Source organism: Aplidium turbinatum, chromosome 12 (assembly GCF_918807975.1).
Source record: "Aplidium turbinatum chromosome 12, kaAplTurb1.1, whole genome shotgun sequence".
Classification (NCBI taxonomy): domain Eukaryota; kingdom Metazoa; phylum Chordata; class Ascidiacea; order Aplousobranchia; family Polyclinidae; genus Aplidium; species Aplidium turbinatum.
This window is the reverse complement of record NC_137483.1, coordinates 18,294,842-18,320,779: the sequence shown is the minus strand read 5'-3', so window position 1 is coordinate 18,320,779 and position 25,938 is coordinate 18,294,842. Positions and strand designations below refer to the sequence as shown.

General features: G+C 38.0%; 1 protein-coding gene across 2 annotated transcripts; it reads left to right on the top strand.

The window, feature by feature from the left end:
* Positions 1 to 783: 783 nt before the first annotated feature.
* LOC145780501 (integrator complex subunit 7-like) lies at positions 784 to 24,863 on the top strand. 2 transcript variants are annotated; one of them, XM_082592119.1, is made up of 23 exons: positions 784 to 1,001; positions 4,005 to 4,134; positions 4,457 to 4,603; positions 7,669 to 7,853; positions 8,195 to 8,265; positions 8,761 to 8,889; positions 8,981 to 9,115; positions 9,759 to 9,864; positions 10,535 to 10,758; positions 11,692 to 11,852; positions 16,580 to 16,691; positions 17,166 to 17,306; positions 17,703 to 17,924; positions 18,330 to 18,539; positions 19,160 to 19,263; positions 19,658 to 19,717; positions 20,230 to 20,305; positions 20,604 to 20,690; positions 20,936 to 21,034; positions 21,398 to 21,640; positions 22,043 to 22,133; positions 23,874 to 23,945; positions 24,331 to 24,470. In XM_082592119.1, the coding sequence occupies exons 1-22, from the start codon at positions 950 to 952 to the stop codon at positions 23,918 to 23,920; spliced, it is 2,832 nt and encodes a 943-aa protein (XP_082448245.1). In that variant the 5' UTR covers positions 784 to 949; the 3' UTR covers positions 23,921 to 23,945; positions 24,331 to 24,470. The 2 variants fall into 2 exon arrangements, with proteins under 2 accessions (XP_082448245.1, XP_082448244.1); XM_082592118.1 differs by lacking the exon at positions 23,874 to 23,945 and having other exon boundaries at positions 789 to 1,001; positions 24,331 to 24,863.
* Positions 24,864 to 25,938: the final 1,075 nt, after the last annotated feature.

The following is a 25,938-nucleotide window of genomic DNA, read 5'->3' as shown; positions in this document are numbered from 1 at the left end:
GCTAACTTTACGGTAATTAAAAAAAAAAATTACTTAAAAAATAAATGACTGGCTAAATCTTAAACAAAACTAAAAAAAGGGTTTTTGGCTTGTTTTGAGGTGTTGATCAGGAAATTCCTGATCCCTAAAAACTGTTCCAAATTGAGATCAAATTTATCCATCGAGCACCTTGTGTCTGAGAATTACCAGATGGATATTTTTGTTTTTATTTTAGAAGAATTTAAAGGTCGTTGAAGATAAAATATGCAATATGCAGATTAAATAAAAGTTCTGGTCAAGCAACGGCGAACAACAAATTTTAGCTAGAAAGCGCTAAACACCGACTGTAAAGAAATCAAAAACCTTGATTTCAGAAGAAAAACATTGTTTAGGAATAGGAGAAGATTGTTTTAAGATCAACATGATTTTAGCAAAACAAAGTCTGTCCAGGAAAAGTGATAAGTTTTTGTTTGAACAAACTCTTTTGTGAGCAAAGGGGTTGTATCGTTTCGTATAATGGTATAAGTCCAAGCAGTTTTCATCCAGCCAATCCATGATATTGTTGTTGCTTTGAAGCTTGGTTCTGGGCATTCCAATGTGAAATGGTCTGTAGAATTGATTGATGGTGAAGATGTGAGGAAGGGGTGAGAGCATACACATAGGCGTGGGAATTGTTTTTAAAAAAGTGAAAAGTGTCTTTAATGAAATTTATTCGCTTGAATCTGGCAACACCACACTGGCACAGGCTAAAGAGTGCAGACTGCAGAGGCCAGAGGCCAGAGCAGAGAGAGACTCTTACGTCTTGCTTTCATAATTTTATTCATTTCCTAAGTTTCCTCACTCTTCAGATTGGCTACAAACTCACCTATCAATGTACTTTGATAGGATAGTATACAGTTGGCGTTATTCCATTTAATCTATCTGTTTGAAGAAGGCTGTAATCACAATACTGCATATCTTAAATCAAGGAATGGACGAACATCAGCAAGATGCAAACTCAGCTTTAATGGAGCTAGATAAAGGTATAATAATGGTGTTGCATGCACATTAGTGCTTTTTTATCTTTTGTTGTAAAGATTCTCCACGTGTGGTATGCGTACTGATACTGTTCATCTAAGGAATACCAAATGGGCCCTCACCTCAGTAACCTTAAAGGGTGTCTTTAAATGTCGCAAACCTTGTACAGTCGAATTGATAGCTATGAGGTTTTCTTTGCCTAAATACAATGGATAGGCCTAAGAGCTTGTGCAGATGGTAACTAGGCTATGACTTTGAAGAAACCTTGTGTAATTGATAACATTGAGGTTTTCTCGCCCTGCATAGAATAGATAGGCTAGGCTGCTGAAATGATTGTAAAAGGCTTTTATTTGGGCAGATAAAATTTTGAAAGTGGCTATTTTTCCACACTTACTGCCATGGTTACAATCAGGTGTTGCAAGAGTTAGAATTAAAGTTAGGAAGGGTTAGAGTTAAGAATAAGATTAGGGTTTTAATCTTTTCCTTGGTGGCAGCTGACATAGATGACCTTACAGGTCTTTCGTTGCCATCCTGTTGTGCTGATAGACACTCAATTTGTATGTATGTACTTTTTGTTTGTTTATCGCCAGCAAAACAATAAACTGAACTGAATAAAAAAAAATTCCAAAATACAAGTTTTTATTTTCAACAGCTTTAAACTTTTCTCAAATTAGGGCAGAATTCCTTATCTGGCAACACTATTGAGGCTATTATTACACTATAGTGTAAATATAACCACAGCCTAAAATTTTTATAGATTAAAGGTAATCAACCTAAGGTTATGTTTGAGACCTTAGCTTTAAAAACCCTCGTAGCTATCAATTCAACTGTACAAGGTTTGCGACATTTAAAGACGTCCACCTTAAATTATTTCGAGACCTCCTGATAAACCAGGGCTGGGGAGCCGGAGCTGGAGCCTGGAGCGTTGGAGCCAAGCATTTTCTCTGGAGCCGGAGCCGGAGCTGGAGCCTTTTTAAACATTTCTTGTGGAGCCGGAGCTGGAGTTACAAAATATTTATCAGCTCCAGCTCCAGACTAGCAAAAAGCACAACAAAAGTCAACAAGAGTGTGGCTTCCCTTGTTTTTCATTCAGCTTAAATCTGAAATGTGTGTTTATATTTTTTAACAGAATTTTAAGCGCTGCAGTGCAGACTTCTAAACCAGTGGTTCTCAACCGCCAGTCCTCGGACCGGTGCCGGTCCGTGTAATTTTTTTGCCGGTCCGCAGAAGATTTTACTTTCTGCAAAGCTTATTTTAATGTGGAGTCATTAGCCTATTGTGAAATTGTGATCGCACTGTGAAACATGCACAGCTGTAGGCCTAAAACTGACATATCTCCATGTAAAATTGTTTGATAATAAAGGTGAACTTTTTGATGACCTAATTCTGTGCCGTTGATAATGTTTTTGTGACAAATTGCGTGTAGTTTTCAAAAAGTTTTGAAAGACAGGGTACATGACCAAATGGGGACTTTTATCCTTGATTTTGAAAAATTTCAAAGTTGTTGGAGGTGAAAATTTAGAATTAGATAAATTTGAAGTTCCGGGATAAAGTCAGGCCTGCAACTGAAATTTGCCAGAACCGGAGTTTGAGAAAGAAAAGATCTTGTTTTTCAAAGACAATGCGGAAAATAGCGCTTCGGAATGGAATGAGGACAAGCGAATTTGCTGTAGAAAATGCTGGTGAAATGGAGTGGTAAAAAAAGTAAAAAGAGGTGCTGAGCATTGTGAGTCAACACTTGAAAAAGTTGACTAATAATTTTGACAATCATTTTGCGTAACATGAAGATCCTCGACATGGAAACTTTTGGATAAACAATCCACGCATCGATGATGTCAACAAATACGACCTTAATCTTCGTGAAAAAGAAAGTCTGATTGAATTACAATATGTTGTGCTTCTACTTGGCAGTCCAGATTCGAAAAACGTCATTGTCACACTTCTGGTTATCTCTTGCAAACGAATTCGTGCCTAACTTTCAAAACAATCGAATTGACGGTAATTGTTTCAACTAGCCATTTAGAAACGACAATTCTTTTTCATCTCTAGCTTTAATAACAAGGCAAAGAAATCGCCTGGATGTCGAAACAGAGCTACGTTTTTAGAAACATCTTTGATATCTCGTTTTCCTCACATAAGCTACAGGCAGCGTAACAGTAGCAAGTTTCCCACTGACATTGATTGTGTATGGAAATGAATTGATATTTTGCTGTATGAGTTGATTGCTGTGTTATTCTAATTTTCGTCCTGAATACAAATCATATGCTAAAACCTTGCATTATGGTGCGCAACGACGATTTTGGTTAACAAAACGTTGCAAATATTCATTCTATTCACTACGACCTTTGGTTGCCGGTCCGCAAACATTTTTGAAAAAATTTGCCGGTCCCGCACTGTTGAAAGGTAAAGAACCACTGTTCTAAACCATTCCATCCTACTGTGACAAATGCTACAAAACACTCTTAATGGAGCCGGAGCGGAGCTGGAGCCGGAGCCGCTGTTTAAAAGTTTATAGCTCCGGAGCTGGAGCTGGAGCTAGTGGATGAATGCTTGATAGCTCCGGAGCTGGAGCCGGAGCCTATGCTTTTTTGCAGTGGCTCCCCAGCCCTGTGATAAACTGTGTTGTTTGTGTGTAACTGTGTATGACTGTATGTTTTATGGATCTGTTGTACTGTATGCAGTATATTCGTCTAATTTGCTGTTTTATACACCAAATTAAACTTTCTTATTTTTACCACTAGTAGTTTGCATAAACCTTCCAGGTGGTATGTGTGTATCTTTTGTTTTCATCACAAAAACTGTACGGTATTCACAATTTTCATTAGAGCTGAGTTAATTAAAATTGCAAGTCTTATCAATGTGTCAGCATCGTCAGCATTAAATAAAATCTCTCAGTTGTTTAGACATTACATGATTTAGATTAGCCTATTTATTGAGTTGTTAAAAAAGGCAAGCAGCTGATAGATTTCACATCTAGTACTTATATGTTGTTTGTGGATTTGTGATAGGTTTGCGTGCACACAGAGTTGGAGAACAGTGTGAATCAATTGTTCGATTTCCTAGCCTTTTTGCACGATTTCCTTTTCCCATTCTTATAAATTCTGCATTTTTGAAGCTTGCTGATGCTTACAGAACAGGGTAAATAATGCATCTATTATTTCTTTGAAAAACTAATATGTATACTATATATCATAATTAAAACACTGTGTAGCATGTTTTATTACGAAATATTCAGATACGTACTGTACATTATTAAAGCATATATATATACCGCAGACAAAGAATTAGTAGGCTATTTGTGAAGATTTCTCACTTTACCTTATTGCAATATTGCATGCATGTTTTGTAGTTTGAATGGACTTGCTATATAGCAATATGTACCGGTATATTTCTTTTGGTGGACGCTAGGCTGTTTAAAACTGTTTTATAGACTTTTCATTTTGATTTATTTACTTCGCAGAAATAACTTCATGAGACTTTGCATAGTTCGTGTTGCACAACAGAGTTCAAAGCACTTGGATAAAATTCTTAATGTGGATGAATTTATGAAAAGAATTTACAAAGTTATTCATAGCAATGATCCATATGCACGTGCTCTCACTCTCAGGTAAGTCATTTCACTTTTCAAACTGGTTGCAACACGAATTTGATGTTTTTGTCAACATATGACTGACCTGTGCTCAGGGTTGGAAAAAATCATGATTTTTTTAAAAAAATCAAAAAAATCGAATTTTTTTGATTTAAATCGGATTTTTTTGATTTAAATCAGATTTTTTTTATATAAAAAAGCGTCGAGTCTAGTTGGGGGAAGAGATCGTTTTAGTAAGATAGCAGAATTATTTTTAACCCCTTGATTGATTGAAAGGCTTTGCTTTGCAAGTGTTTAATCATTTTTATAATCATATTGTAGGCTAACCTGTCTATTGCACATATTTTTAAGTAGGTGTGATATGTTGCTTTATACTAAATCATAATGTGCATATCGAGATTGAGGTACGTCTCAGACTGTCATCTCACTACACTAAGATCTTTCCTTACGTTTGAGCACACATCACTTTGCTTTTTTGCTCAACTGATGCATAGCCTACAACCAGACTTTTTGCAAAGAAAGTTTAACTGTGTAATATTAATTATGTTACCGACGTACCATACCAAAACAATAAAAGTTCAGATGACACAAAATTGCAGTTTATTTTGCATTGAGAAGTTTGTACATAAATACAAGCTCGCCAGCTTTTGCAGTGCCCAATCGATTTCGAACTTCTGATTGAACCAGACCAAAAGTGGAAAAAACTCGCTCAAAAACTATGTTTAGTGAACAACTCTGTTTGTGAACTGCCAAGTAAACTAAGTTGCCTTTCAAAACATGTATAGCCTATAGCCTTTAGTATTTAAATATAACTTTTGTATTACAGAGAAGCAGTGAAACGTTTGTTGATGTTTTTAAGAATAAGAGTAATTTTTTAATTGATTTTTTTGATTTTTATTGTTTGATTTAAATCATGATTTAAATCAATGATTTAAATCATTTGATTTAAATCAGAGGTGACAAACCTGCGGCCCGCGGGCCGCATGCGGCCCGTCAAAGAATTTTGTGCGGCCCGCAAACAATTTGACAATCGCTCATGCATTGAAGACAAAAGACATCTCAAAGCTGTTTTATGCCTTCACTGGTACACCTTTCCTTTGCTATTTTCTTGCCCTAAAGTCCAGTGGTTCCCAACCGGGGGAGAATTCCCCACTAGGGGGGAATTTTGCAATTTTCAGGGGAAATTTGGTTTTGGGATTGTAAACCTTTTAAGCCTAGTAAGTTGGCCTAGATTAGAGCGTTAAAGAGGAAATTATTATTAGATTAACTCCCGATTATTTAAGCAACTGTGCACTGACAATCTCACATGGATGCTATCCATCAAGTAGGCCTACTTCTGTTTCATGCAAACTCTAGATGGCTTTTAAGAGGAAACGTAACCGAACGAGTGTTTGAGCTCATAGACGAGCTTAAATTATTTTTTGACCTTTAAATAAACTTGGAATTTGTTTCATTGCTGAATGATGACAGATGGATTAGATTCTTTGCTTATTTGGTTGATATGTTTGGTCCATTGAATAAACTAAATCTGAAAATACAAGGGAAAAACACCAATAACGGTATATATTCAATTGCCATCTCTGTTTAAAGCAGATTGCTCATCAACATGGGTTATCTGTATCCATGAGCCATTGACATATTGATACAATGGGAATTTACAAACTGTAGGCTACTGAAGAGAGTGATTAATTTATGTCATTGCCATTTGGAGATTGTCTTAAGGTACTAGAAGGCTCTGCTGTCTTCTTCGCGAGGGGAGTAGCCTACGTTTTGTCTGGCCTCTACATTTCGACCAGCCTGGTTTGGGTGGCCCTTCCAGGAGTAGATAGTTCAGTACCGTTCAGCACTTAAAGATGCTTTTGGAAGCTTTCACCAGCAAGCTTGATAATAATTGAAAGAGAAAAGTTAGAATGAACAATTGAACATGTTCCCATGTTTAAAGAATTATGATTGGTGCTGGTTGTTGATGGCAAAGAACAAGTCCTTCCAGAGTTGGAAAAAGAATTGATTTTGCAACATCTCACAGCATTAGAATTAGAACTGGAATTCATTCGATATTTTCCTAAAATTTATGATGATGAGCTTGATTTAATACAAAATTCATTCACATTGTTGATGAAAAAACTTCCCGATAAATTTCAGGATGAATTTTTATAACTCAAAACGGATTCTTGCGCAAGAGAATTATTCAGGAAAGATATCAATCACTGGATTTTGGCCATTGATGTGTAATTTCTATCCCAAAGTGGCAGAGAAAGCTACTCGAAGTATCCTTCCATTTGCTTCCACTTATCTATGCGAATCAGGTTTTTCAACTCTTGCAAATGAAAACAAAACAAAGAAACAGATTAGACGTGGAGAATGATAATCGTTGTGCTCTTTCCAATACTCTTCCACAACATTCATGAGTTATCAAAAAAAAAATCACACAGACTGTTAAATGCATTGAATCTTAGAATTTTGAATGCCTATTCTTTGAATAAAATACTTTTCAGCTACGTTCTTCTTTAATTAAATTATTTTAGTTTGAAAAGGAATATTACCAGCTAAAAAGCTTATTACTAGTGAAAGTTTAGTTTATCTCCCAAAACTTAGATTAAAATATTAATGTAAACAAGTTTTTAACAAACTAAATTTATAGGGGGGGGGATTTAGATTTGAATATCGACTAAAAGGGTCCACCGGATAAAAAAGGTTGGCAACCACTGCCCTAAACACTAACTTTCAGGGTTTAAAGTTAGAAAATAGGAAAGCTATAAGGTAAAGGTGTGAAAACACTATTCACCAATTTTGGTCAATTCCAATCTATGACGTCATGGAACTTTGACGATTAAAAAGTTGTGTGGCCCGATAACTCATGTGTAATTGACAAAGTGGCCCGCGACAGCAAAAAGGTTCGTCACCCCTGATTTAAATCAACCAACCCTGCCTGTGCTGAATGACAAAATGTGTGAATGATTGATACTTATTATGTGCATTAGAAGAGAACCTTGTTAAACTGATTTGAAATTATCCGGTGTGTATCACAAGACCAATTGATTGCTGTTTCATCTACTTTTATTTGATGCAACTTGCATCTGCAGAATGCTTGGTAGTGTGGCTTGCATTATTGCCGAAAAGAAGAACGTTCATCACAGCATACAACAAGGACTGGATTCCCACGACCGAATCGAGCAGGAAGCCGCAATATTTGCCACCACTCGGTTTGCATCACATTCTCATAACTTTGCATCCAGCATTTGCAATAAACTTTCTTCTATGTTAAAAGGTAAGTCTATAAATAAACTGAATTTCAGATTTGTTTCATTAGTCTGTGTTGTAAGACCACACCCTTGTGGAGTAGATTGTTTTTCTTGTTTGTTTTTTCATTTACACAACCCAGTGGTTCCAGTAAAACTAGTGGTTTCAAACCAGTAAACTTCTTCTTTGATTGATTTATATGACCTTCTTTGGTCATGGTCAAGGAGTTTGTGAAAGTCATGAGTGACGACATTGAGAAGATTTCGGTGATATTTCCTCAAACTAAAAATTCGTTATGAAATTTTAATTTAGTTAAATGCCAAACATACTTTGTCCATGATTTAATTCATCGGTGGTTCTTGTTTCAAGGTTTGTCCACTCCTCTTGAAGTTAAGCTGAAGTTGATACCCGTCATGCAGCACATGCACTATGATGTTCAGGTGAGCACATCCGGTTGCCTGGTAATTCTTAATGGCAGAGAAGTCAGTCCTTCCCAGACAGCGAAATCCGTTTTTTTGCATTAATTTAACGTATGCATACGTCTCAATCAATTGTAAAATGACGGAATTTGCTATCTGGGAGACGGCCTGCAGTTTAATTTATTCAACTTAGCAGGAAGGCCATTCAAAGCGGTTCTTTGCTTGCGCAACTAAAGAAATTTTGTTCTATGCATTTCGTTATATTCTTGGATATAATTTTGTTCATTTTTTGTAGCGAAAGGAATATAAATTATCTGTTTGAAATGTAACATTTGTTCTATCAAACAATGAAGACTTCCATCGAGTCTTGTTAATTTTGTTGATACACCACAGATTAAGTGTGAATATGGTTTGTTAATTGATTGTGATAACCTCAAAAAGGTGTGAATTGCAAATATTTTTTTAGTCGCCACACGTAATTTCGAACAAGGTTTACGACAATATTTTTTCTTTCAGATTTCTTCAAAAGCAAGAAGCATTCTTCAAGACCTGCTTCCGTCCTACCCCGCCCAAGATTTTGTCTTGACAACACTGAACACATTAACTCAACTGGCACTGCTGTCTCTCGTTGACATTTCTGGCCAGGTATTATGTGTACTTGTGTAGTGTCAACTGCATGAGTTGCTAAGATGTTTCCCTTTTTGCAAGTTGTGATTAATTTAATACGTTCTTCTAGGTGTCGCTGTTGCTTCAATACTTCCGTTGTGATCCCCGTGAGGCCATCAAATCGGATTCTCTGCAAAACTTAAATGTTTTGGCAAAAAGTGCTCCCCATTTATGGACTTGTGATGATATTTCCGCTCTTTGTGAGGTAATCCATCAGTTAATCTACAAATCCCATTGTGGCGGGAGTGGCAATCTGACACAAATTCTTTGAACTGATTGCCCTGGGCAGCTGAGTGTTTGTTTTCTAGCATAGAAGTTTGGTGTTCAAACATTATTGAAGATTCCGCACAGAAACAAGTTCTGCTAACTAAATTCAAGTATTCCACAAGTGCAGATAAAGCGATCTGTCCGGCGTAATGCTGCGCTTTTGCTCTGGTAACGCTGTTACCTTGTCCACAGCTAACGCGCAGCATTAGGCTGAAACAGATCGTCTCATCTGCACTTGTGGAATAAGTTGCTTCACATGTTTGCAATCATGCTGCTAAAGTCAAAATCAATCTATTAAATTCAGGTGTTTTCTCAGCTGAAGTGGACCGGTATTATTATTTCAATCACTGCTAGGCCACTGCTCCAATGCAATGACTTAACTTCGAATCCCTACCGATGATACCTTTTTGCATTGTAACACTTTCCACATAATTATTCAGGAAACATAAACACAGAACAAATCTGCTATAAAACAAGAGAGTGAAAAAAAATTGTCAAGAAGTTTGATAGCGATATCCCGTTTCGCTAATATGTGAGAAAAAAATCAAGTTTAATTTATTGTTTGTTCGAAAATTGTCCAGGCGTTCAACCTTTCAACTTTGTCGAATTCACTGAAGCGTGGCATCATTCTTGTTCTGAACTCTCTCACCGAATCGGAGAATCTGGTTCAAATTAACTTGGAAGAAGGTACCTTTTCTACCACACTATGGTTTCGTTAAGTTTATTACCCCAACAACAACCAGTGCTTGTTTTAAGCTGATCATAGTTTTGATATTTTCTTTTGAACTTGTTGACGTATGGAATGTTCTTAGATAGCAAATGTGTTGTGTCAACGTCTACAGACGTCGAATCAATATAAAAAGACACATTTTCTAGCTGGTGTCATGTGGTGCTTTGTGTTTCCTCTCGGACACGTTAAGAATAATAATAAGTCCGTAGAAACTGCCTAAGTCGATAGATAACTCGACGCTTTTTCCCTGGTTTCCTGCAAAACGCCATTTTCGTACTTAGCCTCATGAATTAACCAGCCAGGGTTGGTTGATTCGACACTGGAAATCTCGACGTTCCTCTAATTTCACACCTTTTTCACGGCCCCACAATAGGAATTTCGTGTTTACAAATCGACTAAGTCGATTTCAATATGTCAAAGTGAGTGTTATGCACAACAAAATGCCACCTTCGTCAAAAATAGAAGGAGACTTCACCAGGTATCTATTTAAACAAAACATGGTGGCCTACTTTCTTCTGGTGTCAAATGCGCCTTTTTCACCACAAAGTGTGTTGCAAGTGATAAGTCGCATTTATTTCTTCATGTTTTGGATACCAGTACTTGATGCCCTGATATTTTCTTGAGCAGACTGTCCCTTGCTGCAGCTGTGCCAGTGCTGTTGTTGCGACACTGACGTCATCCAGTCGGCGCTGGCCACTAAGCTCTACTCGTCTTTGACACGTCACGCCTCCAAGCTGCGATCCAATCGCCGAGCCATGCTGCAGGGAGAAGCGCTAGAGGCCGCTGAAGCGCTCTTGTTCCTGCTGACACCGACAAGCGAACAGAATCCCGTTGATTTTAAAGCGCTGCAAGTGAGTATGAATGCCATGGAGCACAAATCTTCTCGGGAACAAAGGCACCGCATCGATTTCTCGGCCAATTTTATTTTTTCACTGCTAAAAAATGGTTGTTTTGTTGCGCTTAATGGTTAACTTATATAATGGTATAAATTTGATAAAAACATAAAGAGCCCAAAATGTAGATACTAAACTCATGTTCAGCAAACACACCGTTTGGGAAACTCTACTATCTTCATCTTCAGTGCTATAAATGGATTTATAATGTAGTTTAATTGTATTTTTAATTTTCTTTTGAATGTATTTTTATTTTAATGTACATTTATAGCAGTAAAGACAGTATAATTTTCAAAACGTTTGCTGAACATGACTTTGCTGTCTACTCTACATTTTGGGCTCTTTATTTTGTGATTAGATGAACCAGGCATTCCAACCATGTTGCTCCTAAGATATAAATTTAGTTCAACAAAAAGATGCATTGCGATGATAGCCACCGTCAGGCGACTATTTGATCGAACATTGTGTTATATTTAATAGTCATCTTATATGTAACAGTAACAATGGTCGATTGTAGAATAGCAGCAGTAGTAGTACAATAGCCAGAAACCTTAAATATGCTTTCAATAATATTTAAAAGCTTATTTTCCTGATATTACGGTGGTTATTTGTCATGAACTCGCTAGCAAACGCAATACTGTAACTTTAAAAACCGTAGATGGATTTTTACAAACTATAAATCCAATTTGCCTGTCAAGTAATATTTCTTTTCCATTTTTTATGATTAGCTCATACCCAAGCTAGACAATCCTTCATTTTTACATTGATTTTAGGGCTGCAGAGTGCAGACGTTGAATCAATGTAAAATGACGGATTTTGCTGTCGTTTAAGTAGTTTTGAGACACAGATCGAATTGATAGTTTTGTACTAACGTAATCGTGTTTATCTCAGATTGTTCTGTCTTCTCTGCGAGGGTTATGCGCGGCATCTAAAGTAGCCGACTCTAGGCTGGTCAAAGTCATCATTTCGTTGCTAACCACTGACGAAATACTCAGCTACAGCGAAACTACTAAAATGTTGTTGGAAACACTTGCCGGAATTGCGTCAACGAGGTATCCTTTTTAATTACGTTATATTTTCGTTGCTCGTCCTCATAACTCTGCTTTGTGTTTAACAATGGTGGTATTCGCACTAATGGGGGACGTGGCGGCCTAAGTGACTGATCAATAACAACGTTAGCTTTCAAAAATCAGTTGCAGTTTTTACTATTTAAAGTTCAATGAGAGTGCAATTTGTGAATGTTGTCTGCGCTTCTTGCTCAAGCTCCATTTTCCTTCTAGCTCTGAAGGTCTTGTTTTTTTCTTAAATGGCAGTACTTTCTGTAATTATGGATCTCGAAAGTCGTTACTGGTGTTTTCATCTAAGCGTCGATATGATGTTAAGTTGTCGATAACTCATTATCCCGGACGTGTATGGCTATGTTTAATAACTGGTTGGTTACAAATGAAGAATTACCTTTGAAACAATGCATCAAAACTATTTTGCACTGTGGCTTAACCTTAACAAAAAGTTCTATATTTCGTATTTTGGAACTTTGACTAATAGTTGTGTGCTTCACGAACAAAGAAAAGTTCAACTGAACGTTTCATATCACAAAAAGGAAAAGAAAAACTCAATCAGGGGAGATCGACCGATCAATTTGTGAAGCTGCACAAAAACCAACCTTGTATTGCCCAAAGCGTTCAGCGTAAATTACTCGTCATGCTAAAATGCTTTTTGCCATCAACTATAGCAGGGGTGTCCAAACTTTTCTTCAGGCTCTCCATTAGAGTGCATCAGTTGCCCCGATGTTGGAATTTTTGATCGGCCCTTGGTAATTTTGTTCCAAATAATGAAAAAACACAGGATGTGAAATATTTTGTCAATCGCAGTTGGTTAAGGGGGTCAACATCCAAGTCAAAGTTTGATGTTTAAAGCTATTTTGTGAATATCCGTCGGTCACGTTGTGGAGTTTCCCTGCAATCTTGCCCATTGTACATCACAATGTTTTATTGTCTTTGAACAATCAACAAACCAGTTGCTGTATAATATGCAGTTGAAATAACCATTGTTTGATTCGTTTGCTGTCAGAGTTACGCTTACTTAATGGTTTCTCGAAGCTAGCTAGATAAAAGCTTGATATAAAAAATTAGCTGTTGAAACAGCTAGTTTTCTGAAGCTGTGATTTTTTTACTTATGATAAGAAGCATGTCAAAAAGTCCATCAGCATCTTCACCAGCACCGCAAACACGCAATGGTGCTGCTATATTTGGGCTTGGAGCAAAGCTTACTGAAGCTGATAAAGAGATATCCGGCACAAGGTTGCCCACAAACGAGCAAGTGCTTCGTTGTTATAGATTTCACCAAAGTGAAGGCTTGCCATCATTAAAGACTAAAAGAGAAATTGTTAAGATTGTTGTTGGCAAAATCATCCCTTTTTACAGTAAAGCAGGTGTACCAATGATCACCCTCAAAAAGGCATGTGAAAAGCTAATTGCACTGGCTGAGTGTAATGCAAAGCTGCGTGAAATACCTTGAACGTCGCTCAAAGCCTTCAATTATTGCTAAACTTGATAAAAATCAAGTTGATCTGAAAAAAAAACTTGTCAGCTGTGGCCTCTTAATGTGGCACGTGATATAAAAAATCCTGAAGATCTTGCTTTTTTATATCGATGAAAAGCGACCGAAAAGCATCGTTTGGATCCTATGATAAAGCTTCAGCTTGCAAGATTTCCCGCAAACGAGCACGGATGGATAATGAATTTCGGAGAAAAGATATAAGTATGAAAGAAACCGAAGCTGCCTCTTCACAGGCGCAGCTTGATAGCGGTAATGACGACACTGACGAAGATACTACTCTGGAAGGAGCAACTTCATCAGAAGGTAGCTCATCCACAAGAAGACATCGTCGTACTGTACGACAAGGGACCATTTCTCATATAGCACATGACATCCTTCGCTGAACCAGATTGGCATCTCCTTCTCGTTTAAAAATGACACCATCTCAGCAAGCTGCTTTTGTGAAAGCATTTATAGAGGAAGCTGGAGGAGATTCGTCACAAGTTGCCATTTCGTACTCGAATGCTGACCGAGCTCGACGTTTAGTTGGACAGGAATTCGCTGCATCAGTTAAAAGCAACTGGACACCGCCAATGCGTGCCTCTTTACACTGGGACTAAAAAATTATGATGGACTTTGGACCGTTCAACTCAGTGCCAATTTCATTTCAGCTGCGAAGAAGGAAGAGAACTATCAAAAGATTCTTCAAGTAGTAGAGTTTCAGAGAAAAGAGAAACCAAATCTCAGAAAATCCACAGCAACGTAAATTAACTTTTATAAGACAGTCTTAACTGTGAAGAAAGGCGTTCTTCCCGGCTATCAGCACAAGGCTGATTACTCACTAGCACAGCGAGCAGCAGTAACGCTTCGCTAACCAGAACGGTGTAGCTTCCACGCTAGCCATAAAGACCTCCAATTAAACGTTTAAGTTATTTTGGCAGCCGATTGTAGCATCGAATAGACAGCGATAGACACGTGTTTCGCCCATGAGGCTGGGCTCATCAGTATCGCACCGTATTCTTGCCACTTGAGTAATCGACCGCCGCTTTACCAGTCAGTTTAACTCTTATCTTTGTGGAAAGAAAGAGCCAACAAAACCAGCAGGTGCCTGGGGTGGGTTATGTGAAGAAAGGCGTTCTTCCCGGCTATCAGCACAAGGCTGATTACTCACTAGCACAGCGAGCAGCAGTAACGCTTCGCTAACCAGAACGGTGTAGCTTCCACGCTAGCCATAAAGACCTCCAATTAAACGTTTAAGTTATTTTGGCAGCCGATTGTAGCATCGAATAGACAGCGATAGACACGTGTTTCGCCCATGAGGCTGGGCTCATCAGTATCGCACCGTATTCTTGCCACTTGAGTAATCGACCGCCGCTTTACCAGTCAGTTTAACTCTTATCTTTGTGGAAAGAAAGAGCCAACAAAACCAGCAGGTGCCTGGGGTGGGTTATGTGAAGAAAGGCGTTCTTCCCGGCTATCAGCACAAGGCTGATTACTCACTAGCACAGCGAGCAGCAGTAACGCTTCGCTAACCAGAACGGTGTAGCTTCCACGCTAGCCATAAAGACCTCCAATTAAACGTTTAATTGGAGGTCGATACTGATGAGCCCAGCCTCATGGGCGAAACACGTGTCTATCGCTGTCTATTCGATGCTACAATCGGCTGCCAAAATAACTTAAACAGTCTTAACTTTTACATCGATTCTGTTGAGAGAAGTGACCATAGTTGAACAAATTCAACGTTCGACAATGTTGAATTGTTGTAAAAATGATGAATTTGGTAACTACGTAGGTGTGAACTTTTAAGTTTGCTTTGAAATATGTGCATGTCTGAGCTTAGTTAACGACTTTACTAAAACTTAGTCTAGTCTATGTAACGCATTCACAGGCCTGGAGCATAGTCAGTAGTCAAGTGCTTCACTGACGTCCAATTCTCTAATTCTAATGACATCACTTCAACATTTCCACCTCTTATATTTTGTTTTATGTACACACTGATTTACGATTTAAACAGCCTGAAAATCTGCTCTTACACATAACCATAATATGGAAGTTACAGTGTAACTGTGTATTTATACCACTTTTCTTTCCTTACCTTGCTGTACATACTGTGATAACGGATGCGTTAATTTTCCAAAATTTCGAGTTCACTGTTGACCCCTTTAATGAAGATCAAATTCAATAAAACTTTGGCTATGACTTTTTTGGTGAATGGGAACAAAACTACTAAGGGCCGAGTTGAAGTTCCAATTTTTCAAAAATAAAGGGGCAACTGATGCACTCTACTCTCCATGTCTCCAAATTTCATGATGAGGAAGTGCCCGCGGGCCAACAATCTTTGATAATCTTGTTTTGCTCAAAGAAAGATATTGTGTTATGTAATATCATATTCATACAACAAAGCTATTTGCAGACTCAAGTATTTTGTTCTGTAGTTAAATATCACGGGATGTGATAAGTTAGACTATTAGTTATATGCTTTTCCACTATAATTTGAAACATCCAGAAGTTTTGTAAAACACAGCTGTGTTAATGTGAAGGATGGAACTGACGTCTTGTTTTCAATATCTAGATCAAATTTGGTTCAAGGTTAGTGGTAGACGAGCATAAAACATCACGTATGCGAGAGTCGCTCAGTTTTGATGAAGCAGTTCTTCTTTAAGTACACAACCGAGAACATCTGCACACACGAATATGTTGAGCCTAACAAGCTCAACATTTTCGTTAAAAAACGTTTGCATTTCTGGAATTTTTTTACCCAGCTGCTAGTAGTAAAGCATAAGGAAAAGATGTTGCTGTCAACTTCGGCACTCGACGTAGAATTGAAGCTCAATTAGCTGCAGGTGAGCCCGAGCCTCATCAGGGTTCACACAAAAAAAAGTGAATAGCAGTAAGTCCTTTTTACTTGCGGTAAAATCCCGAAAGCAGTCGTTGAATTCATTAGCAAGGAGATGAATCAATGCTCTTGATTGCCTATCCACTCATTACTGTACTCTTCAGAGTAATAGTTGATTTTGCAATTATGACGCAATAATGATTCTAACTTCTCGCCGGCTTTTCACTTGACTGAAAAAATGCAAGTTGAATTGGAATGATTTCTGTGTGTCTGCGGGCCAGAAATAACACTAGTGCAACAACAAGCACGGGCCATACAAAAACGTATCGTATGCCTGACTTTGGACACCCCTGAACTATGACGTAGTTGTTGCTTACAAGTAATCTGTTTTGTTTACTGTCCCAGTCACACCCCTGGCTTGTTGTCAGCTTGGAATTCGAAACTTTTCCAATTGCTGAAGAATCCAAGCGTCGATGATGCGGATCGGGAAAAGTACGGAAATCAACAAACAATTAAAGTGAGTGTTTGATATAAAGAATTTCGAAAGTAAAAGACATTCGCTCCAATTAATTTTGTGATAACTGCGTTTGATTTCAGCGATCGTAGACTTTACAGTCTTGGTGAACCAATGCCTTTGAAAATTTAATCTCTTCCCCACATCTTCTTTTTACTTTACCTAACCTGTCTTTTGATGCGCTTCCCTATTTATAGTTTGTCAGGAAACACCGTAGTACTGGCTCTGTGACTGGTTAGTTCTAATTCTAAGAGATGTTCTGACAGAATTTGTTCTGCACAGACCAACTATAATTCTGTCTACACTTACCCGGCTTGGAAAATTAACTCTTTTTTAAATTTCACCTTTTTGGTCAACGTCAAGTCCCGTTTAGCTTGTCGACGTCGACAGACGTTGAATCAATGTAAAATGAGAGTAGAACATTTGGGTAAGGTGAGACCAAGCTGAAGATCAGGGCTACATTTGTTGATATTTCAGACGCTTCTTTGCACCCTCTTGTTCATATCCAAGCAAGAGCAAGACCTGTCGACGGTAAACAAAAAGTTAATGGATCAAGTTGAGTCGTCAAACCTCAACCATTGGACAATCTACAGGATAGCGAGGCAGGCTTCAAGAATGGTAAGCTTGGCGTTATTGCGTAGCAACTTTGTCTGTGTCACTTATTTTAATGCTGACCTGTAAAAGCATGTGCTTGGCAAATAAAAATAAAAGTAAATTTTAGATTTTTAATGTTTTTTAATTCAATTTCTGACTTTTATAGAACTAGGTTCGGAGTAAATGGATGGAAGTAATTTCGAAACTCATGTTTTGTGTCGATCTTCTAATGTTTTTTAAGCCTCTTGCTAAGACATCTAACGACCATCGGGGGACATTTTAAACTAAACTTTCCTTACACTTCTCACATTTTTACATTAATTCAACGGCTGGAGATGTTGAATAAACGCAAAAAGAGGTGATGTGCTGACTTGGTGTCCACTCAGAATCCTTATATATTGTTTTTTATGTTTTATCAAGGGTCAACACGCTGTAGCGAATAAATTCTTCTCTCTTGTGTCGAAATCTGTAGCCTCGGAGCAGCATTACTTCTGGTTGGTTGGTTTGGCCGACCTATCATTTGCTGAGTCAGCAATTTCAAAACACTTTGCCTCCACCAAAGCTGCTGCGGAATGCTCAAACCACGTCAGCGTATTAACAACCGCTACACATCACTACCATCAAGCCATCACGTTTTTAACAGTAAGCTTGAAGAAAAATTTGTTTCTTTTGGCTAAAGTTTAATACAGCATCAGATACCACGCCTGCCATGAAGTGCCTTTGTAATGTAAACTTAACCATGTAAATTGGGTTGTAAAAGACTAAAATTCACGATAAGATCCGGAGACATTGCATCCAAAGATCGGGAATCATGGTTTGACGACGTGGCATCAGGATGATATCAAGTAACTTACTGGAGGAGTCAATTGAACAAACTGATGGTTTACAACTAAACCTGCTAAAAATTCAACGTCTGCTGATGTTGAATCAATGTAAAAATGACGGATTTTGCTGTCTTCAAATGTACATACAATAACATTTTTTTAATTGTTTTTTTCTTGTTGGCTCACCAAGTTCATTGTCTTCAACGTTAACTAAATTTTCCAGGCCGCAGTGACTCCAAATCACTCCTTGACCTTTCAATGCGAATATGCAAGACTTCGGTGTGACGTCATCCAAGCCCACGCCCAGTTGCTGAACACATGCTCCCTGGTTCGAACCTCACCCCCGCCGGCTATATCAGCGGTTCCCACCAATAACGACGGTGATGTCGGCAACAGTGCGAGTGCGACTGAAAGCGGGATTCTTGTCAATCAGGTAGTAGTAGCCCAGTTTTAATCCGGTGATGTCCTTGTTATCGAGGGTGGCCAGATTCACCTCCAAATGCTGCAATCGCCTTCACACCCTCCCTCCACATCGATCTGTCTAACGTGTCCTCTCTTGTTAAGCCCACCTTTCTGCTTTCTTCCTCAACTTGCTTTTTCCACGTTTTCTTGGGTCTTCCTTGTTTTCTACGACCCTCCACTCGCAACTCCAGCGCTCTTCTCAAAACATCATCTTTATCCCTTCTCAAAACATGCCCATACCACCTCACTCCATTCGCTTTCGCCAACATTCGTGTGACGAGATTTTAGTAAAGGTTTGACTGAACCGCATAACATAGCTTTTCTGCAACATATCAATCAAAGCATTTGTCTATCAAAATTTGAAATGTTATTGATAGACTTTAGATCAAAATAAAGTCAAAAGTTTAAAAACAATTGAAATTAAATTTTAGTTCGACATGAAAACGAAAAATTGTGTTTAAAATACTTTCAACTTATGTTTTCCAGACCACAATTTGGAAAACGTTTAAAAGTTAACCAGGGTGTTCGCTTTTTCAATCACCAAATGTCCAGCACTTCTTTGTATAAGTGTTTGCCATTGATCTGTTGCAGATGAAGACTTGCGCCAGTTGGTTCCTCAGCATCGACAAGACATACAGCGACCTTCATATGACGTCATTTGATTCTGACCCAACCACTTTGGCGAATCTTGACATGTGAGTTGTCACCACAAGAGTTTGTGTCAGTTTTGTGTCGGTTTGAAGTTGATTAAATTTTGTATTGAAAAATTTCGTTTCATATTGACCGCTTACTGATGAGCAAAAAATTCTGTCTCATCCAAAGAAAATCACTTTTGTTAGTTTGTTATCATTCCCGACCAACAGTGATCTCGCACCATCTCGTGTTGCTGCTTTCAAATGACTTTTCGTTATGGATTTAGTGTATGTACTTGTTTAGGTTTCGGAAACGTCGCCCATTGGTGTTGGTACCTCTCGTTGCGCTCTCCCCAGAATGACCCCCCTAATGATCACGTTTAACAAAATTGTGTTTGTTACATTCTCCATTTTTTGTATTTAATATTAACGACTTGAAGTTTACATTTTTATTCAGATTGCAACAGAGTTGTTCCATTATGGCATACGCTATCGACATGGTCATATTATCAAGAAGGTAAATCAATTAAAGAGTTCAAATTGCAACTACCGGATGCGCGATTAGTGATTATAGCTCACAATCTTCCTTTCACAAAACCATCATCTTCCTCTCATGACATCATAATGCTTTTTGCGCTATAATGTCTATGGAAAATAGCCTTTACTTGTCATGGACGTAAACTTCTACTGTAGCCATGCTGCACAAGTGTTGTAGAACCAAGTCAAAATATATCGTGCCTCTAGCTCCAACGTGCAAGTCAGCCCGTTGCGACTTCTGTTGTGTGAAGCGACACTGTGGATTTTTGTTATTGTTCTATGTTTCATTCTTTATTCATTGCATTGCCAACTTTTCAGCTAACATAATTAGTCTTTTTCACATTTATTTCAAATCAACGCAAAAAAGCTCGACTTTTCATAGCTATGTAGATGCCGATGTTTTCTCAGTGTTGGCGATGGAATGTCTGCTTTTTCTAAATGTTGAACTGATCCAAGTAGCGAAGGTTTAGGTCATCTTCCTTCTGCTTTCAGTGCCAGACAAGGGTCTTCGTCGAGGAATATAAGTTTGGAAATGTCCTCCCAGCACAAAGACGGTGTATACACACGGGTAACAACGCGAGGCTTGTGGGAAGTTTGTCGCTTTTTAACGTTAATTTATGTATAGTCGTTAGTCAACCAACTTTTAATAAAGAAGAACTTACCTTGCTCTAGAAATGTATTTTAATCTCACAAAAGATCACAGGATGGTATTTTGGATGATTTTATTCAAACAAATTTCGGAAAACGTAAAAAAAATTACAAAATTTCAGGCTCTAGAACTAGTCTTACCTTGCTAGCTTATCAAATAGACCTGAAACTGACGCTTTGGTGTTGTTCGAGATCCACCACATTATGGTATCTTACAGGCACTGAAGAAAGCTTTTTCCCGTGTTCTATCAACACTGGAAGAGCTTGTCAAATCGGACAGCCCAACACAGCCTCTGTCGCACCTGGTAAGTAAAATGCAAGGAAATATGTTTGCTTTGCAACATCACTGTTTTAACTGCGGCTGCAAAATCGAAGCATCGATTAACTACCTGTGTCGTATTTTTGTGTTTTAAAATGTTTATATGAAAACTGTTACTTTTTCAGATGAAACGTTTTTATCTTTTTTGCGCTGGGCCAGTTAGCTAACAAAACGAGCTCTTTCATAACAGAAATTTCAACATTGATTTTGCCATAATAAACCTATTTCCAGCATACGGACTGCCTGGCCAAGTGCTCGTCCATCATACTATCGATCCCTCACTCTTATCCGAGATACTTTTTTCAAAGCTTGCAAACCACCAACATCAAGGTATGAATGTAATTCGTTGCTGTCTTTCTAATGAAAAGTATGTCGCGGAAAGCTGGTGCGCAGAAATAGACTTCAAGTATGTTATTCACGTGCTTAACTTCATCAAATATATTTCTTTATCAAACAATTTCTGTAAACTTTGTTAAATCATAAGCAGATAAAACCAAGCAACGACACGGCATTTAACATCATATAAGAAATTAAATGCTGTTCTGTATAATTCTTTATCAAATTATGTTTAATCACATTATTTTATCATTAAAATTATCGTTCAAATTGACGAAAGTATCTTTTCCTCTATTCTTTCCTTCTCCGTTGTGGAAGACCCGATTTACAAACCAGCATAAACTTGTTTGTCAACAGCTGGCGATCTCACCAAGCCAGCATCTTGCAAACGAACCGGTTTCCATTGAGAATAATCAACAGTTGGCCTTGAAAGTTGAAGGGGTTATCCAGCATGAAAACTCTCACCTTCACGAGGACAGGGCGGCCAATGACGGCCAGAACCTGGAAGGAAGTTTGAAAACGAAATTTCGAAATGTGGACCGGATCAAATTGACGATGAAGAAAGTGAAACAAGGCCAATCGAAACACGACAACTCGAAGGTGGCTGTTGGTGACAGATCCAGACAGCAAATCAGCCATTTTTTACATTGATTCAACGACTGCAGCCGTTGAATTAATGTAAAAAACGGCTAATTCGCCGTCTGAAAAGTATCAACTGTGAACCAAAAATTTCAACGTTTAACTTTTCTTGAACAACATTATGCAATATGCAGTTTAACTGTTAATAAAGTGTGAATGCGTATCGCAGTATACACGTTTGGTCTTCAAGATTGCATACGTAGTTGCGTAGAGTTGCACTGCAACTAGAAAACTGATTTACTAGAGCAGTTGGCTTCAAACAATGGAGCCATGTTTTGTGGTAACAGTAGGTCTCTATGAAGCAGGTGTTATTAACAGAAAAGTATGGGTTTGGCTCCCTTAAAATTAATCTGTTTTTTTCAGGCTGATGAAAAACCATATACTTTGGAACAGACTGTGGAACCACGCAATGATTACTTCAGCACACAGTTCCTGATTGACTTTTCTGTACCAGGTAGAGATTGCTAGATATTTCCGCACATGTTGAAATATACACAGACACAACTGAGCAACGACACAACATTTTACATTTTAAAAACAAAATAGCAAACGTTTTCGGCTATGCCTATAACCCTTATCAAGCCTTTAAAAGAAGGCTAATTTGACATGTATGAGAAATACTAAAGAAACATGGTACTACGACAGTTTATCGAACGACAGTTTATTGAAACGACAGTTTATCGAAACGACAGTTTATCGAACGACAATTCATCGAACGACAGTTTATCGAAACGACAGTTTATCGAACAAGGGGAGGCCAACTTTTTTTTAGGGGGAGGCCAAAAAAATTTAAATGGGCAAAATCATTATAATTGTAGCTGTTGCTCTTGAATGTTGGGATTTTGCCAGGGGGGCGAGGCCACCGGCTGGCTACGGGCCTGGAACAACAGTTAATCGAAAACCTAACCTAAAACCTAACCCCAATCACTAAGCCCTAACCCTATCCCCTAACCCTATTCCCTATCCCCTAACCCTACCCCTTAACCCCCAACCACTTAACCCCTAACCTTTAACCCCCAACCCCTAATTGTAACCTTAACCCCTAGCCCCTTTGATAAATTGTCGTTCGATGAACTGTCGTTTCGATAAACTGTCGTTCGATGAACTGTCGTTTCGATGAACTGTCGTTTCGATAAACTGTCGTTTCGATAAACTGTCGTTCGATGAACTGTCGTTTCGATGAACTGTCGTTTCAATGAACTGTCGTTTCAATAAACTGTCGTTTCAATAAACTGTCGTTTCAATAAACTGTCGTTTCAATAAACTGTCGTTCGATGAACTGTCGTTTCGATGAACTGTCGTTTCAATAAACTGTCGTTTCGATGAATTGTCGTTCGATGAACTGTCTTTCGATGAACTGTCTTTCGATAAACTGTCGTTCGATGAACTGTCGTTCGATGAACTGTCGTTCGATGAATTGTCTTTCAATAAATTGTCGCGTCAGCATAACTGCAAACATATAGTCTAATCTAAACATTTGATAAACTGCTTATCATGCTCACATATGAAATGCAGCACAGGGGGTCAAGTATTTGAAAGAGGAAATATTAATGTAGTGGTTCTTAACCGGGGTTGGCGAAGCACTTTCAGGGGGCCGTGAAACTTTCCGAGTTTGCAACATGATTGATAAATTAGGAAATTTAAAAATTGGTTGTGCTCCATTTGTGTATTACAGTGATTCTGAAACTGTACGTCGCAACGCACTGCTGCGTCGTTTGAAATTTCAAAGAACATCGCACAAAGGTTTAGTTTTCAAACTAAAAAATCATACGGGTTAAATCTTTTATTAAGGTGGTGTTGGCTATAACTAAGTAACTATGTTCAACTTAATTCTTTCGAGACAGTAGATTGTTGATCAATGCTTAGCTTAGAAATGCAAAGGTTAGTCAGCAGTCCATTAGCACTCACAGTTTCGCTATGACTGATTATAACGAATTAACATTGATTACAAATGAAAAAAGTGAGATTTTTTTTGTAGCGGTCGAAAAATTTTATTAATTTTTGATAAAATTTATAGAAAAACATCAAATCAGCATATAGATTACTGATTTTTGATCTTGTTTGCTAACATAAAGCTCATAACATAACTTCGTCAATGTCTTCAATCGTCATACGTATGTCGCTTCGAAGCTTATGAAACATTTGATTTCATTAGGAAACATAATATACCAAAATTTCAGATACATTTTTTTAGGGGCCCGCGACCGCTTCGAAGGCACCAAAAGGGGCCCGCCAAGATAAAAACTCGAGAACCCCTGATCTAATGGTTCTGTAATGTAGGCTACAATAATTATGTTTGTTTGTCTTCCATTAACAAAATGCGTCTTTTTTGTGTTCTTTTGACGTTGAATCAATGTAAAAAAGACATATTTTTGTCTAAAATCTAAATAGTCTCTATTGTGTTTTCAAGTTTGTCATAGTAGAATTCATATCTAGTTATGTTAAAGATTCGCTATTCGGTGTCTTCTTCAATTTCTATATTGGCTCAATTGATTATTCATTCGTAAAATATTTTGTTTTGTTTTATTTTTCAATCTGAAAATGAAAATTTACTGATTTAATGCCGCTCTTGTTTAAACCTGACGTTTTACAACCATTGCGGATGAATATTCAATTGCATTTTTGTCATTCCACTTTGACCTTTGTTCCAGGAATCTTCAACGTGATCATAGAAACGAACGTGAAGGATGATAAAGGAATTTGGTGGCACACTGGACCCAAAGAGACGGTGCTTGTCAAGGCCTATGACAATGCTGCCAGGATGCAACAGCAATCGTCCAGACAAAACCGGACTTAAATTTTTGAAATAAATCGCATTTGAAGCTAAATTCGCTATTCACTGTCGATTTTTTATACTGTAATTTAAGTTGAAGATTTCATTTTGCTTCATCGAATCCAAGTTAATGTTCGGTTGGTGAAGACTTAGATTGAGTTGGCGTCAAGACAAAAGCTTCAAGTATGTCTATTAGTGCCTTGCCAAAGACACAACCCGTTCTCTCGGTTCCCTTCCGAGCGCCGTTCCAGTGTTTTCACCACTCGGTCAGGCAATTAAAATACTATTCCAAGGAAGCAAATCAACCGATTTGTACATTGATTTACAACGTCTGCTGACGTTGAATCAATCAATCGAAAAATGGTTTAATTTGCTGTCTGGGTGTTTTGCCAACAAATATACGGTAAAATCACGAGGTTCAAGGAAAAGCTTACTCCGAATCATAACAATCAGATTGAGACCAAAATTAAAACCAGAAATATCCACAGCACACTTAGGATTTGTTGCAGACAAAGGGACCAGAAATGGAATTGTCACATTAAAAATGATAACCGAGAGATGTGTAGAAAGCAACAAGGATCTGTGTTTTATAGACTTTTCTATAGCTTTTGACAAGGTTCAGCATGCTAAATTATTCCAAATATTGCATTCTTTTGATATCGACAAAAAAGGCCTCAGAATTATAGGCTACGAAACCTCTAACGCAGTGGTTCCCAACCTGGGGTTCGCGGACCCCTTAGCGGTCCGTGAGAAAGCATTTTGGGGTTCGTGATTACCTTGATGAATTTTGGGATAAAAAAACTTTGTTCTATATGCACGGATGGAGCACCAGCTATGATCGGGAACAAATCCGGATTTGCTGCTTTAGTAAAAAATGAATAGTAATAAAAAAGTCGCGTGGTTGTTACCCATTGCTTCTTGCACAGGTACGCCTTAGCAGCAAAAACTTTACTAGCAAGTCTCAAAGAAATTCTGACGAATTGCGCGAAAGTCGTTAATTTCATCAAAAGCAGAGCTGTAAACCACCGTACTTTTAAAGCGCTCTGTCAAGAAGTAGGGTCAGATTACGGAGTATTTTTGTATCATTTGGAGGTACGTTGGTTATCTAGAGAAGTTTTAAAACGACTGCAGCAGCTAAAAAATGAGGTATCAACTCTTGAAAGCAAAAGAAAGTCCCCTCTCAAAATTGTTCGAGAGTAAAAGTTTTCTATACGGCATGGCCTACTTAGCCGATATTTTCGGTCACATTAACAATGTTAATCGTGGCATTCAAGGACCAGGTGTGACAATATAATTGATGCAGCAGAAAAACTGAAAGCGTTTTTAGCCAAGTTGCCGGTTTGGAAACGCAGATTGAAAGCTGGTAATTACGCTAACTTTCCAATGTTAGAAGATCTTATCTTGATGGATGAAACTCAAAGAGAATGTAATCTTTTGATCTCTAGGAGAGAAAAATTTTGTGCACACTTGAAACCCTGAAAATCTC

Coding starts and splice junctions, on each gene's coding strand:
- LOC145780501 (XM_082592118.1), top strand. CDS start 950: ATGGACGAACATCAGCAAGATGCAAACTCAGCTTTAATGGAGCTAGAT. Junction 8,266..8,760: donor ACATGCACTATGATGTTCAG/GTGAGCACATCC, acceptor TTTTTCTTTCAG/ATTTCTTCAAAAGCAAGAAG. Junction 19,264..19,657: donor ACTTTGGCGAATCTTGACAT/GTGAGTTGTCAC, acceptor ATTTTTATTCAG/ATTGCAACAGAGTTGTTCCA.